This window comes from Perca fluviatilis, chromosome 16, assembly GCF_010015445.1.
Source record: "Perca fluviatilis chromosome 16, GENO_Pfluv_1.0, whole genome shotgun sequence".
Taxonomy (NCBI): Eukaryota; Metazoa; Chordata; class Actinopteri; order Perciformes; family Percidae; genus Perca; species Perca fluviatilis.
In genome coordinates, this window is record NC_053127.1 from 30,902,061 (window position 1) to 30,916,212 (window position 14,152).

The 14,152-nt window shown below is 39.9% G+C and overlaps 1 protein-coding gene across 1 annotated transcript; it reads right to left on the reverse strand.

Annotated features, from left to right (window-relative positions):
* Window positions 1-1,570: 1,570 nt before the first annotated feature.
* Window positions 1,571-8,304, reverse strand: serpinh1a (serpin peptidase inhibitor, clade H (heat shock protein 47), member 1a). Its single transcript, XM_039778679.1, has 5 exons — window positions 8,137-8,304; window positions 6,043-6,652; window positions 5,851-5,949; window positions 3,502-3,734; window positions 1,571-2,647 (listed from the first exon to the last, which is right to left on the reverse strand). The coding sequence occupies exons 2-5, from the start codon at window positions 6,638-6,640 to the stop codon at window positions 2,345-2,347; spliced, it is 1,233 nt and encodes a 410-aa protein (XP_039634613.1). The 5' UTR covers window positions 6,641-6,652; window positions 8,137-8,304; the 3' UTR covers window positions 1,571-2,344.
* Window positions 8,305-14,152: the final 5,848 nt, after the last annotated feature.

Consider the following 14,152-nt stretch of genomic DNA (forward strand, 5'->3'; position numbering starts at 1 on the left):
GTTTATGAAGCAACCAATAGCCGAAATAAAATAGTTTCAGTTTAGTACTTTATTGCCATGTGAGCAATAATTTGACAGAATTGTCTCTCAGACAAAAGAGGAACACAGGACAAATAAGCCTACATCATCACAATACAGTCAAGTGGACACAAAAAAACAGGATGTAGACCTATTCAAGTGATACAAACAACAGGATATGAGAAAAAAAGCTCAATATATATAGTCAGTTTGTTGAATTATAAAATGAAGGATTGCTTTATAAGCGTTAACTCTGAAGCAGTCCTGCATGTCATGTCCCTTTATCTCCTTATCACCCTGTTGCAAGAAACTGCATTCACTACTTTGTTTTGGGGAGGTTAGGTACAAGACTGTATACATCGCAAACATAGCCACCTCCACCATATCTCTACAGTTGGCTGAGTCATCAATAAACATCTACAGCTCTTATGAGTCTTTCTTCAAGTAATGCAGTTTAAGTATGCACTATAATCACCAGGCTTTGGATAGTGATGCCTTAATGTTAACAGCATATTTTCAAGGGAAATAAACACTTAAAAGAAGCACCTCCTTTTATTACATACAGGACTCAACCTCTTCCAACTGTAGAATAATGTACGTGTTTCACTTGAGTCCTAGGAATGTCTTGCATTACAGTTATTTTGAATGTATAGTAATCGAGGCATTTCTAACAAATACATATTATTTCTAAGAAAAAATGTTGCAGAGCAATTTGCCAACTGTATTGGATTTTACTAAGATTTCACTTAATGCTGTAACTCATAATTTATAGTGTTATTATCTTTTTTACCCATTATGTACCCATAATTAACAGTGTTGAACCTCTGAACAGTATATTTGTAGCAATGTAAAGGCACATAAGTACATTTTATGTCTACCATAGTTCCCCCTTTTTAATTTTTATGATTAAATACAACTATTTAGATTGCACATTCTTTATGTACTGCTCCAATAAATATATCATTATTGATTGTTGTATAAATTATACAATTTGTCCACTATATGGAAGACAATTTTCTGTAATAAATCCATATACCCTCTAGGTGGTGTGATACTCCACACTACACTACTAGCTCTTTTCGTTAATTTATGAAATGAATCGCTCATTATTGACTGTTTTTCTAGAAGTTTTGTCTCTGAACCTAATGCAAACACTAATGAGGGAGCTTTGATGATGTTGCTTTTAGCAAGTGCTTTTCTCATTGGACCAGCTGCAGAACCCATCTGGATGCACCAAAATATTTAGTTTTGTCTGCGTATTTACAGTTTAATTTGCAATGTTTACCATAAAGTGTATACCTTTGCAACTCTATCACATTCCTTGCTGAAGTAGGGCTGCCCAGGAGGTCACACAATCACTCTGTGGAATTTCCCCATGTTATTCAGCTGGAAAATCCCACTAGAGGCCTGGGCTCAAAAGACCTGCCCAAGGCTAAACTTCTATGGCAAACAGACAACAGACAGATCAAGACTGGCTGAATGAGTCAGAGTCTTCTAATACATGAAAGTAAATGTCAGCAGCAAATATCAAAAAATCTAATTGACAATGTTGTTTGGTTTTTCTCACACTTTTATTGCAAAATAATTGGAAAATTTCTAACAGTCTAAAACCATATTTTGAAATTGTCAAATCATGTGTGCACACATTGTATCATAGATAGTTCTTATTAAATCAGCCATAATTTGGTTTGTTTGCCAGTGCAGATCAGTGCATTCAGGGAGGGTCAATAATAAGAAAAACAGCAATGTAGCCTTTTGGTTAAAAATATATATGCTTGTGGTGGAAAGCAGTGCAAATGATGGGCAAACAATTGTGAAGATCCTTTGAGTTAACAAATTGAAAGCAGCCGTGCTTGACAAACTAAAACGTATTGTTAAATTAAACAACAGGCACCATAAAATCTCTACAAAAGTAAGATTGTTGTACACCTTTTACAAAGACTGTTAAGACTTGTCAACAGAAACCTTTTTTGTGCTGGCACAGGTATTGTCTTCCTGCATTTACATTTTAGGCATTAATCAGGGAAATTATACTTAATGTAAGTCTTAAGTCCATAATGTGATCTGCCAATGCAAAAAGAAGCCACATAGTGATATCAAATAATCTTCAAGTTAAAAAGGAAGGGTGTGCACAATGCGTTGCTCACTAAAACACAGGATAAAATGTTTAAACACATCTCTTCAGCCGTGTATTGTGGAATGCTGTTGGCATGTGAGGTAAAGGAATGCACTCGTGCGATATGACACCTGCATTTGCACTTCTCTCGGCATATTGCAATAGAAAATTTACACTCACACACGCATTCAGCCTGTTAACTTAATGTGGTTACAATTCATCTCTCATCTTATCGCCCTTTGGCCTAACCATCCTGCCAATGAACAGGATGGAGTTTGTTTTCTGGTCCTTCACTAGGAAGATGAAAGGGTGGTCGGCGTAGAACAGTTTAGGGTTTTTCAGCTTGTCTGTGCTGAAGACGCTCATGTCCATTTCGTTGCCATCAGTTCCCCATTCCAAGGCAGAGGCGTGGAACACACTGGCCAGGTAGAGACCCTTCTTCCCGGAGATCTTGGACAAGTCAGCTTTGGATTTGTCCACAGCCTCTGTCAGGCCCAACTCCCCAAGGCTTTTCTAAATAGGAGCAGAACATTAAGATGAGAATCAGATTATATAAAAGTAGTTGAAGTTAAGACTGAGGTAGTTGAATTTCACTCATTTTGGCCGGTTGTCCGTTACCTTCCTCTTTCTTTGTGTAGCCATTTTAAACTTTGGTGGATTTGTGAGGACTATGGTTAACTGCTCCTCAGATCTCTGCAGGGTAAATCCAGACAGCTAGTTAGACTATCTGTCCAATCTGAGTTTTCTGTTGCACGACTAAAACTACTTTTGAATGTACACATATTCCACCAAAACAAGTTCCTTCCCAAGGCTATTTTGCAGCGGCAAAGAAATGCCAATAAACCAGAGCACATTTTTCTCCCATCCTGGAATGCTATGTGGACTAGCCAGACCCTCCTTCGCAGCCCTGTGAAGGAAAGTCTGGCAAAGTGAGTGTAGCATTCAGTGATGGGAGAAAAACGTGCTCTGGTTTATTGTCATATCTTAAAACCAATCACAAGTGTCTTGGGCGGAGCTAGGCGCCAGACAGATCAACGGTACCTCTGCAAAATAGCCTCGGGAAGGAACTTGTTTTGGTGGAACATGTGTACGTTCAAAAGTTGTTTTAGTCGTGCAACAGAAAACTCAGATTGGACAGATAGTCTAGCTAGCTGTCTGGATTTACCCTGCAGAGATCTGAGGAGCAGTTAACCATAGTCCTCATAAATCCACTGCAGTTTAGAATGCCAACACAAAGAAAGAGGAAGGTGAGGGAAATAAGGGACATCCTGCGGAATTTTCGGCGGCACCTGAACAATCCCGGAAATGAAACTTTGTGGATACAGACTAAGACTGAGGTGTCATTTTTAGTCTCTTGCATCTTTTACCTGCAGGTTGTGACTGACTTCCATGCTGACTTTGGGCAGAGACACGGCTATTGCTGTCTGTTGCAGCTTGCCCATCCACGTATCCAGCTGCTTCTTGGTCAGCATCTTCTCCACTCTGTCCAGAGGTTCCGTATGGTAAGGCATGATGAACACCACAGTGGACTTCTTATGAGCCAGAGGCATGCTCAGGATATTTAACTTATTGGTCGTGTCATCATAGAAGCCATAGAGACCTGGGGAAACAAATGAAATGTATTACAAATATTAACAATCTCTGCCTTATAATACACTTTAGGGAAGCTCTTAACTTTCTCCCTGTCCTATACCACAGGTATGTTTATTGCGTTACAAGTTACATTTAGTATTGCAGAGACACCTATCAAACCAACACAGGGCTTGAATAAGGATGAATGTAAAGCTGTCATGAAGCAGCTGTTGTTTCTATGAGCAACACGTAGAGTATTCTGAAAGTAATTGTTCAAAATTGTGGGAAATATCCTGCTTTGTTTTCTTGTCGGATTAAATGAGACGATTCATAGCGCTCTCGTGTCAGTGTGTTAATATAAAGCTGGAGCTGGTTAGCTTGGATATTTTAAACAAGGGGAATTAGCTAGCAAAATAACACAGCTTAATAATTAACACTTTATATCCGGACAAAAATGTAGAATGACAGTTGGTCACTTTACGCATGTTCTTGTCATTCTGCTTCATCTTTTCATCTATAAGATGCATATGTTTGCATTGTGGAATTGTTAGCAGAAAGTAGAGCACATGCCATGGACTCTCCTAATTTTGTTCCATTTTAGGAATTTGGGCACTATTTTATCAAGCCCTGATGTTTGACCTGCAATGATCTCGGGAAATCATATTTACTAAAAACAAAAACATAGAATGAACAACAATATTTGATTAAAATACCATTTAGTGAGGTTATATTGCTAAACTGGATTTTTGTTATTTTGTATTATTACAGGTGTCAATATGATTGTAAAAATGAAGTTGTTTTACTTTTGGAACAGAACCTGAAAGCTCCAGTTTCACTCTGGCTCTCTATATAGTTATATTTATATAGCACAGATACTTTTTTGACATGAATTTGGACATTCAAAATGGCAAGTGATAAATATATTGTATATACGGAGGGATTTCTGACATAGGCCATTAAGTTAGTGCTCAGAGCCCAGAAATAGTCCAGCACGTCAGTAACCCACCATAAGAAAGACAATTTGTTGTTTTACAGTTCAGCATATTTCCCACAATGTTGATCTGTTCCTTTAAGTGTCACAAATGTTGCTTCTGAACATACTAACAAAGAGTTTCTGCGGGGGCCTTAAAAAGTCTTAAAGTGCTCATATTATGCTCATTTTCAAGTTCATAATTGTATTTAGAGGTTATATCAGAATAGGTTTACATGGTTTAATTTTCGAAAAACACCATATTTTTGTTGTACTGCACATTGCTGCAGCTCCTCTTTTCACCCTGTGTGTTGAGCTCTCTGTTTTAGCTACAGAGTGAGGCATCTCACTTCTGTTCCATCTTTGTTGGGAGTTGCACATGCTCAGTACCTAGGTAAGGACTACTAGCCAGTCAGAAGCGAAGAAGCAGAGTATGAGGGCGTGTCCTGACAGTAGCTACTGTAGGTAATGACTACTAGCCAGTCAGAAGCAGAGTATGAGGGCGTGCCATGCTAGCAGCTAGGCGAGCATTATAACGTGTGTTACAAAGTGACCACGTTTGTCTCTGAAGTAAAAGCTGGACTACTATAGAGCTGTTTGGGAACAGTGTTTTCTGTTGGAGATGGTAAGTCCCTTTGGGGGGGACTTTGGGCTTTTTCACTTAGTAAACCTATAACATACACAAAAATATATATATAACACAATAAAGGAAAGGGAAAAAGCCAAAAAGCATAATATGAACACTTTAAATTCACTGAAGTATTGTGGTGTAGTTCTTAAATAATTTTAAACAGGTCTTAAATTTCCTACGTCCATGCAACGCTACCTCTAAGGCTCATTAGCATGTTTTGTTTGATTCTGTGGTGTTGTAGTTTTTTTCTTTCGCTAGTCCAAATATAACAGCTTACATTGCAGCCAATCAGCTTTTGTGTTATTGCAGTGAGTCTCTTTCAGATTGTACCACTGTCATAAACATGGCTCTAACCTGTGTTCAGTACACAGCAATGTTCAATTTGAAAAAAAGAACTTCCTTTTTGCGTTTTTGTTGTTGTTGTTTGACGTCGTGATATAGGTCTTGAATTTCATTCATATTCGTCTCAAAAAGGTCTTAAAAAGTCTGAAATAAACTTGTTGAAACCTACAGACACCCCTCAACAGGACTGTCTCGACCTACCGGTGCGGTGCATCATCTGTACTGAAACAGTGTAGCTACGGGACACCATGAAGCCACGGTTGTCCACCATCTTATGATGGAACTGCTCATCCCAGTGAGCTGTGAGAAATAAAAAAAAAAAAAAAAACAATTCATTTTGAGAAAAACGTAAAGTAATATTACTGCACATACCCAGGTTTTGTACACACTCACGTTTGAAAAACATAGCATTGATGATCATGGCCCCGTCGGTCTTTTCTACATCCTTGGTGACCTCGGGCAGTTTGCCATCAGTAGAACTGGCCGCCCACTCGTTGATGGAGCTCACCGCGCTCTTCTTATCGCTGAAGTTGATCTTGGAGTGGTCACAATTATAGTGCTTCTTGCTGCTCTTGACAAAATCTTCCACAAAGGTGACCGAGCTGGGTCCATACAGGCGGTTGCTAATCTTCCAGGTGACGTTGCGGGTCTTTGGGTCGCTCACCTCAGTCAGGAGCTCGGCCAGACCAGCGTGCAGCTGCTCATCTTTAACCTTAGCTGCATTCAGAATGCTTTTTACCTGAGAGGCGGTGGAGGCTTTGCCCCCGAGAGCCACCAGACCCAGAGAGGAAGCCACTACTACAGGGGAAAAGAGGATGTTTTCTACATCTTTTTCCTTAGCAATGTTCTGGTAGAGACCAAAAGCCAACTCGGCACTGTTGTCAGCCAGGATGGTGGCGTGGTTACTCAGCACTTTGTCTGGTGAAGCCGAGGTGGCAGCTGAAGCTGAAGTGGCCACGAGGACCAGGGCTACCAGGTTTGTCACCCACATCTCTGTGTAGTGCTACTCAGAGAAAACAGAAGACATGAAGACAAACATTAGTCAATAATGTAATCTACTGGCCAAAGGAGAGAGACAAAGTCTTGCCTGGGTTGATGTTTGTTCCGTTTCAGTTTGAAATATCTTGTTCACCTTACTTTTTTTAAACTCAGGGAGACAATTTTGCAGCATATTTAGGGTTTACTCTGCCTGTTTTTAAGTATAATAATAGGGGAGTTGGGTTAGCCAGTATCATTCAAATGACATCTCTCCCAGTAGACCTTAAGGCAAGACTTACATAACAGCCACGTAGGCAGCTGCAGGATGTAATTAGGCTGAAATAATGCCCAGCTGGGTCTGGGTTCTTCATGTCTTGGCAACACAAAAGATTTAAGAATTCAAAAATGTTCTATAGAGGAATACGTCTTGTTGATGCTGATCGGTTACAGGTGGGATTGGAAGAAGTGACGACGTGCTGACACACATGCAACAAATGTCAGGTTTTTACTCCAGTCCACGTATGTAGAGGGGATGTGTGCTTCCAGAAGGTTCTGTGCATACGGCCAGTTACGGTTATAGAGTTACAGTAGGGTCTTTTAAACTCTAAAAATCTGTTTGTGTGCTGACAGATGATTAGGACAAGTATCAGCCTCTTTATAAAATGCATTAAGAAAACCACCATCTACTTAAAAGAGATGGATGGTATTCATCAAGAGTCTCCTCTCAGCAGCTTCCTAGACATTTTTTACAGGCTCACACAAGCCCACACAGAAAGATGGAGCGATATCTGAACTCCATGTGCATGATAGAGATCACTTTTTTTTTTAAAAGGCTTAGAGTTTACATTTTTTTTGTCTAGGCTACAATACCGTATAAGTATGGTCTTAGCGCTTTTTAAAATAAGTACTTGAAGATGAATCTTTCCTGTTTTGCAAGTTCAGAACAGAATAAATAGGGATACATGAATCAAATGCTGCTGATGTGATCTAAATAGCATTCATAAAGAGCTGCATGTGACATTTTGAAATCAGTAAATGTGTATGTTCTGCAGCTACGAATAGTTATTCTAACTGGACATGAGACTTTGAATGAATGAATGAATGATGAGAAATTCTCTTGTGCAGTTTTAATGCTCAAGAGGCACTGTGTATATCATCACTCAAATGAATATATGTTTTTTTTATCGTTGTGTAATACTGCAATAAGTACACAAAGAAAAGAGACATGTCACAGATGTATTAGGGTAAAAAGTTGCAGCCAACTCCCTAAATGTCTAAACTCTCATGCATTTCTAATACTTTGACATTTTCTTCAACTTATTTTAATTTTTTTAAACCTATCCAACAACACACATGAACCACACTGATTATATCTACAATGGAATCTTAAGCCGCATATCACAGATCTGACTTTGTGGCCTCTTTTCACATGCCTGGGCATTTCCCACCGGTTGAACACTACACTGCAAACTCTCCCTTCCCCCCTTACTCCCAGTACTTTCATCTTACCTTATTAGCCTCTTTCAATAATTCAGATGGTTACCCTCAAGCTGCTCGCAAATAGATCCCCCAGCGCTGACCTCCTCTATGTAAAGTTACCGTATGTAATGGTCAGAAACAGAGTTGTCTGAGACAGCTGCAGTAAAATCTCTGCACTGGAATCTTCCATCCAGGCCAGTCCCGCCCATAGTATTCAGGGGACAACAATCCTCCCCCTCCAGGTCCTAAAGCCTGAAATTGTAGTCCAGTTGGATCACTCAGCCCCCTACCAGTCAGTGACCCATAATAAAGTTAGCCCTCATTACTTTTACTAATTATGGCTGCGCTTCAAAACATACAAGGGAAAAATTCCCTTTAGTATTTCATCAGTATTTCCCTCAGCTCATCCAATTAAATAATCAAGATAGTTGTATTTGGGATACACAAAGTAAAGGTGTTATCACTTTTTTGTCCCAGATTCACTGTATTAAAGGAACACTCCAGTGATTCATCAGGGTTATTTTTTCAGACTTTAAAAAGCTCCTCAAGAGCCACAGAAAACATTTTACAGCTGTTTTCCCGTGCTTAAATTGCCCATATTATGAAAAAAATCACTTTTTCTGGGATTTGGGGTGTTTTTTTGTGTCTCTGGTGCCTCCACACGCATACAAACTTGGAAAAAAAAAACATCCATGCTGTTTTGAGTGAGATACGGTTTCTGAATGTCCTCCCTTCAGTCTCTTCAGTCAAAATCTGCAGGGCTTTCTACATCATTAGCCCCCTCGTTCTCAATGGCAAAACCCTGCTACAACACACACAAGCTCACCATAATCTACAAAAGAACTACTTCCATGTCCCTGTTCTGCAGGTATTCCACGTAAAGTTGGAAGTGCGCCCTCGTTTAGAAGAAGTCTAAATCTAATCCTGCCTTGTACTGACTGAAGTTGGAGAAACAGCTAGCTAGCTGATGTGAGCCTTACCTAGCTACTGCGCATGTGCAACTCTCAACAAAGATGGAACAGAAGTGAGATGTCTCACTCTGTAGCTAAAACAGAGAGCTCAACACACAGGGTGAAAAGAGGAGCTGCAGCAATGTGCAGTACAACAAAAATATGGTGTTTTCTGAAAATTAAACCATGTAAACCTATTCTGATTATAACCTCTAAATACAATTATGAACCTGAAAATGAGCAGAATATGGTCGCTTTAATAGTACTCTCCGGGATGAGTAAACTGAGCTTCATGTGTGACTCTGCAGGGCATCAGGTCACATGATGCGTGTTAGCCGCACAGCCCCATCACCAGGAGAACCAACAGTAAACTGCAGGAGACAACATGATGTTCTTTGAAACCATAGCAGTCCATCTGACAATCACACAAATGAAACATGACCTCGAGCTACATGTCTGATACCTCAGTGTTACATAACAAAAAAGTGCTAATGTGTCAGTTTAGCGGTTCGGTCGGATTGTGGTAAGCACCCTTCTGACACAAATGTGGTGAACTTGGCAGCAACAGTATGTTTAGTCCCTAGAGAGGCAGACAGGATCTGGTGTTTTTTTTTTTTTTCTGCCTGATTCTTCCTGGTAACTGTATCAGCACCCTTATTGTCTTAAGCCTGTGGGAGTTTGACTCAAGCTCTCCATAACAACAGGGAGCTCCAAAGGCAAACTCGCTAGTTCAGCAACTTTTGCAGCTATATTCAGTAGTATAGAAACCTTTTACTTATTACTTTTAAATATGTATGCATATGGATTCTTGACAAAGGGAATATGGGAACTCCCTTTGTGAAAAGAGTATGGGAACTGAATTCTCTGGTTGCATATTTTCCCATGAATGCTTCCTTCTCTTCTTCCTGGTGGTATGTGCATCCCCCCCCCCGCTTGGGGAGTGGTGTTTATATGTGATCAGGCAGCAGGAAGTTACAGAAGAAGCGGATGCACGTCCGCTTTAACACTGCCTCTGTTACAGTAAATCAAGTTAAATTTATTTATACATGTATAGCCCAACATCACAGATCACAAAGGGCCTTTACAATCTGTACAACATGCAACACTCTCTATCCCTAGTCCCTCATTTTGAATAAGGAAAACTCCACCCTAAGAAGTGGAATAAACCTCAGGAAGAGCAACTGACATAACAATAGTACAGTATACACAATCCACATGACAAAAACATACATAGAATGTGAACATATCGTCAGAAAGTCAGAAAAGGTTTTCTTGCCACAATAAGTACACTTATGTGGAATTTGCCTTGGTGAAAGGGGCATACATAAACAAACAAACAAACATATTAAACATTAATATGAAATAAACAATAAATACAGAAAAACAAATATATACATACAGAGTAACTGTTGCAAGAAAATAAGAGGCTGAATGGGTTGAGTGCAAAATTTGCAAAGAATATATAGTAATAATTGATATCAGAATCAGAAATACTTTAATAATCCCAGGGGGAAATTATTTTCGTTACCACTCCAGATATACAAACAACAAATAAAAACAACATATATTATCAATACTTTAAACATATATAATAAAAACAAATATACAGTAATAATATATAAAATATGAAATGTACAGCGATAATGTGCAAATAGTGCAATAAAAAAGAGAAAATGAATTGTCTGTTGAGAATAAAAAAAGAGAAAATGAATTGTCTGTTGAGAATATATGAAGAAGATGGATCCGGTATTATGTCAGGCAGCTTCTAGGTGTGAGGAGAGGACACACAATCACACAGGACGCAAAACTAAAGCACATAATTCACACAGATAAGAGAATGAAACAAAAACACAACAACACAACAACAGAATTGCACACTGCCCGTTGTATGAGACACGAGGAGGACAGCTGATGGTCCAGCACAGGGGTAGTTACTGTAAAAGAGATTGCGATGCAGTGGCCTTCAGAAAGCAGGATAAAGAGGATATAAAAATTATACATTGAGACTGAGAATGGCCCGCCAACTGGTTAATGAAAGAATGCACATTTCATTGAAAGTTAAAGCAGTAGGTTTGAATTTTGAGTTTGGATTTAAAGGCCTCAACACAATCAGACTGATGTCTACAGGGAGGTTATTCCAGAAGAAGAGGGCACGATAGGAAAAGGCCCTGTGGCCTGCTGACAGACAGGAGCCCTGTATTCTGAGAGCGGAGAGTCCTGATTGGACGAGAGTCCTGATTGGGAAGGGACATTTACAATTTTGTGAGTCATCAGAAGTTTATCTGGCTTGGATCGGTTGCCAATGAAGGGAAGTTAAAACTTATGTAATATGGTCACATTTTCTAATTTTAGTTAAAGTGCTCATATTATGTGGTTTGGCTTTTTTCCTTTCCTTTATTGTGTTTTATATCTTTTTTGTGCACCTTATAGGTTTACAAAGTGAAAAAGCCCAAAGTCCCCCCCAAAGGGACTTACCATCTCCAACAGAAAACACTGTTCACCAACTGCTCCAAACAGCTCTATAGTAGTCCAGCCTTTACTTCAGAGACAAACATGGTCACTTTGGAACACACGTTATAATGCTCGCCTAGCTGCTAGATGGCACGCCCTCATACTCTGCTTCTGACTGGCTAGTAGTCCTTACCTAGGTACTGTCAGGGAACGCCCTCATACTCTGCTTCTGACTGGCTAGTAGTCATTACCTAGGTACTGTCACGGCACGCCCTCATACTCTGCTTCTGACTGGCTAGTAGTCCTTACCTAGGTACTGTCACGGCACGCCCTCATACTCTGCTTCTGCCTGGCTAGTAGTCCTTACCTAGGTACTGTCACGGCACACCCTCATACTCTGCTTCTGACTGGCTAGTAGTCCTTACCTAGGTACTGTCAGGGCACGCCTTCATACTCTGCTTCTGACTGGCTAGTAGTCCTCATACGCTGCTTCTGACTGGCTAGTAGTCCTTACCTAGCTACTGTCAGGGCACGCCCTCATACTGTGCTTCTGACTGGCTAGCAGAGATGCTCACAAGTCTCTGAGCTAGAGTCCAAGTCAAGTCTCAAGTCTCTGAGCTAGAGTCCAAGTCAAGTCTCAAGTCTCTTGTGGTTATAATAAGTGTTGCATCACGTACAGCGACCTATCCAGGCTGCTTAGAACACTGCATAGCTATATATAAGGAATTCAAAGCATGTAATGTTTTATTATGACTCCTTTATCTATCAGTATACAGTATCAGCTTTGATTTTGGTATATAATCAGTGTAAACAGACTATTGCAACATGACAAAAACACCAAGAATGCTTTACTTTTAAGTTAATATCTGTATTTTGTTTCTATTCTTGTAGCTTGAACATACAGTACAGTACAGGCCAAAAATTGAGGTTCTGAAGAAAAAGGACTCCCTTGTCTGTCGATAAATTATAATAAAAGGCCTTGGCTCCTATTGTGCTGTCTCTGTGGGCCCATAAGACCAAATATAGAAAATGTTATAACTCACAACACTAAAATTGACATACTCCTATTTAGTGCAAAACTGCAAAACAGCACAGTGTAGCTAAATGCAAAACACTATTGCAACCAAATGAAATTTTTAACACACTACAGTGCACTTCCTTATGATAGAGAATCCTCAATTATTTGTTATTTACTTAGTGGCAGATCCATGTAATGTGCACTGCCTATACAACTAATCATACCTTATAAACTACTGTAAGTCAACACATCCCAGACTCTCAAACCAGTGTAACGTTATGACTAAATGAAACTGTAATTATTGTTATATGATCAACAATAATCCTGTAACCTGTTTGCAGACAACGTTAATAATTAACGTGATGGCAGACAGCGGCACGTAAATGATTAACGTAACGTTAATCGACCACCACATGTTTGGCAATTAAACAAACGCTCATTTATATTTGATAAGGAAGACAGTCGGAGTTAACCTCCCGTAACGTTAGGTCATAGCTAAAGCAAGAAGCAAGCTAACGGTAGATGGTCAATGCTGAGCTCAACATGTTTACTCACCTATCAGGGTGCGTTTTCAGATGCCTGATAAAATTAGATGTGGTTGAGCCAGAATCTTTTACCGTGATACCACATATTTTGCATTGAGCGCTTCTTTTGTTTGGGCCGTCTTGTTTAAAGTTTTTGAACCCAAAGCTTACAAAGATGTGTGTCATTTGGACAAGGCTTTATGTTCTGATCCTTGCAGGTTATGTTAAAGTGCTCATATTATGCTTTTGGGCTTTTTTCCTTTCCTTTATTGTGTTATATATCTTTTTGTGCACGTTATAAGTTTACAAAGTGAAAAAGCCCAAAGTCCCCCCCAAAGGGACTTACCATCTCCAACAGAAAACACTGTTCACCAACTGCTCCAAACAGCTCTGTTGTAGTCCAGCCTTTACTTCAGAGACAGACGTGGTCACTTTGGAACACACGTTATAATGCTCGCCTAGCTGCTAGCATGGCAGGCCCTCATACTCTGCTTCTGACTGGCTAGTAGTCCTTACCTAGGTACTGTCAGGGCACGCCCTCATACTCTGCTTCTGACTGGCTAGTAGTCCTTACCTAATTACTGTCAGGGCACGCCCTCATACTCTGCTTCTGACTGGCTAGTAGTCCTTACCTAGGTACTGTCAGGGTACGCCCTCATACTCTGCTTATTCGCTTCTGACTGGCTAGTAGTCCTTACCTAGGTACTGCACATGTGCAACTCCCAACAAAGATGGAACAGAAGTGAGATGTCTCACTCTGTAGCTAAAACAGAGAGCTCAACACACAGGGTGAAAAGAGGAGCTGCAGCAATGTGCAGTACAACAAATATATGGTGTTTTTTGAAAATGAAACCATGTAAACCTATTATGGTACAACCTTTAAATACAATTATGAACCTGAAAATGAGCAGAATATGAGTACGTTAAGATTCTTGCTGCAGCATTCTGAACCATCTGAAGACTTTAGTAAAAGCTTGCGGCAGGCCTGGCAGGAAAACATTCCAGTCTGGATGATACAGGCTTGAATTACAATCTCTGCATCAGCCGTTGATAAAAAAGATCTGATTTGAGCTATGTTGCGTCAGTGAAAGAGGGATGTGCTG

Bases quoted from the DNA above. Each gene is read 5' to 3' on its own strand.
- serpinh1a (XM_039778679.1), bottom strand. From the start codon at position 6,640: ATGTGGGTGACAAACCTGGTAGCCCTGGTCCTCGTGGCCACTTCAGCT. The intron at 3,735-5,850 runs GTAGGTCGAGAC...TTGTTTCCCCAG, and splicing joins ACAGATGATGCACCGCACCG to GTCTCTATGGCTTCTATGAT. The intron at 2,648-3,501 runs GTAAAAGATGCA...GCTCCTATTTAG, and splicing joins AAGTCAGTCACAACCTGCAG to AAAAGCCTTGGGGAGTTGGG.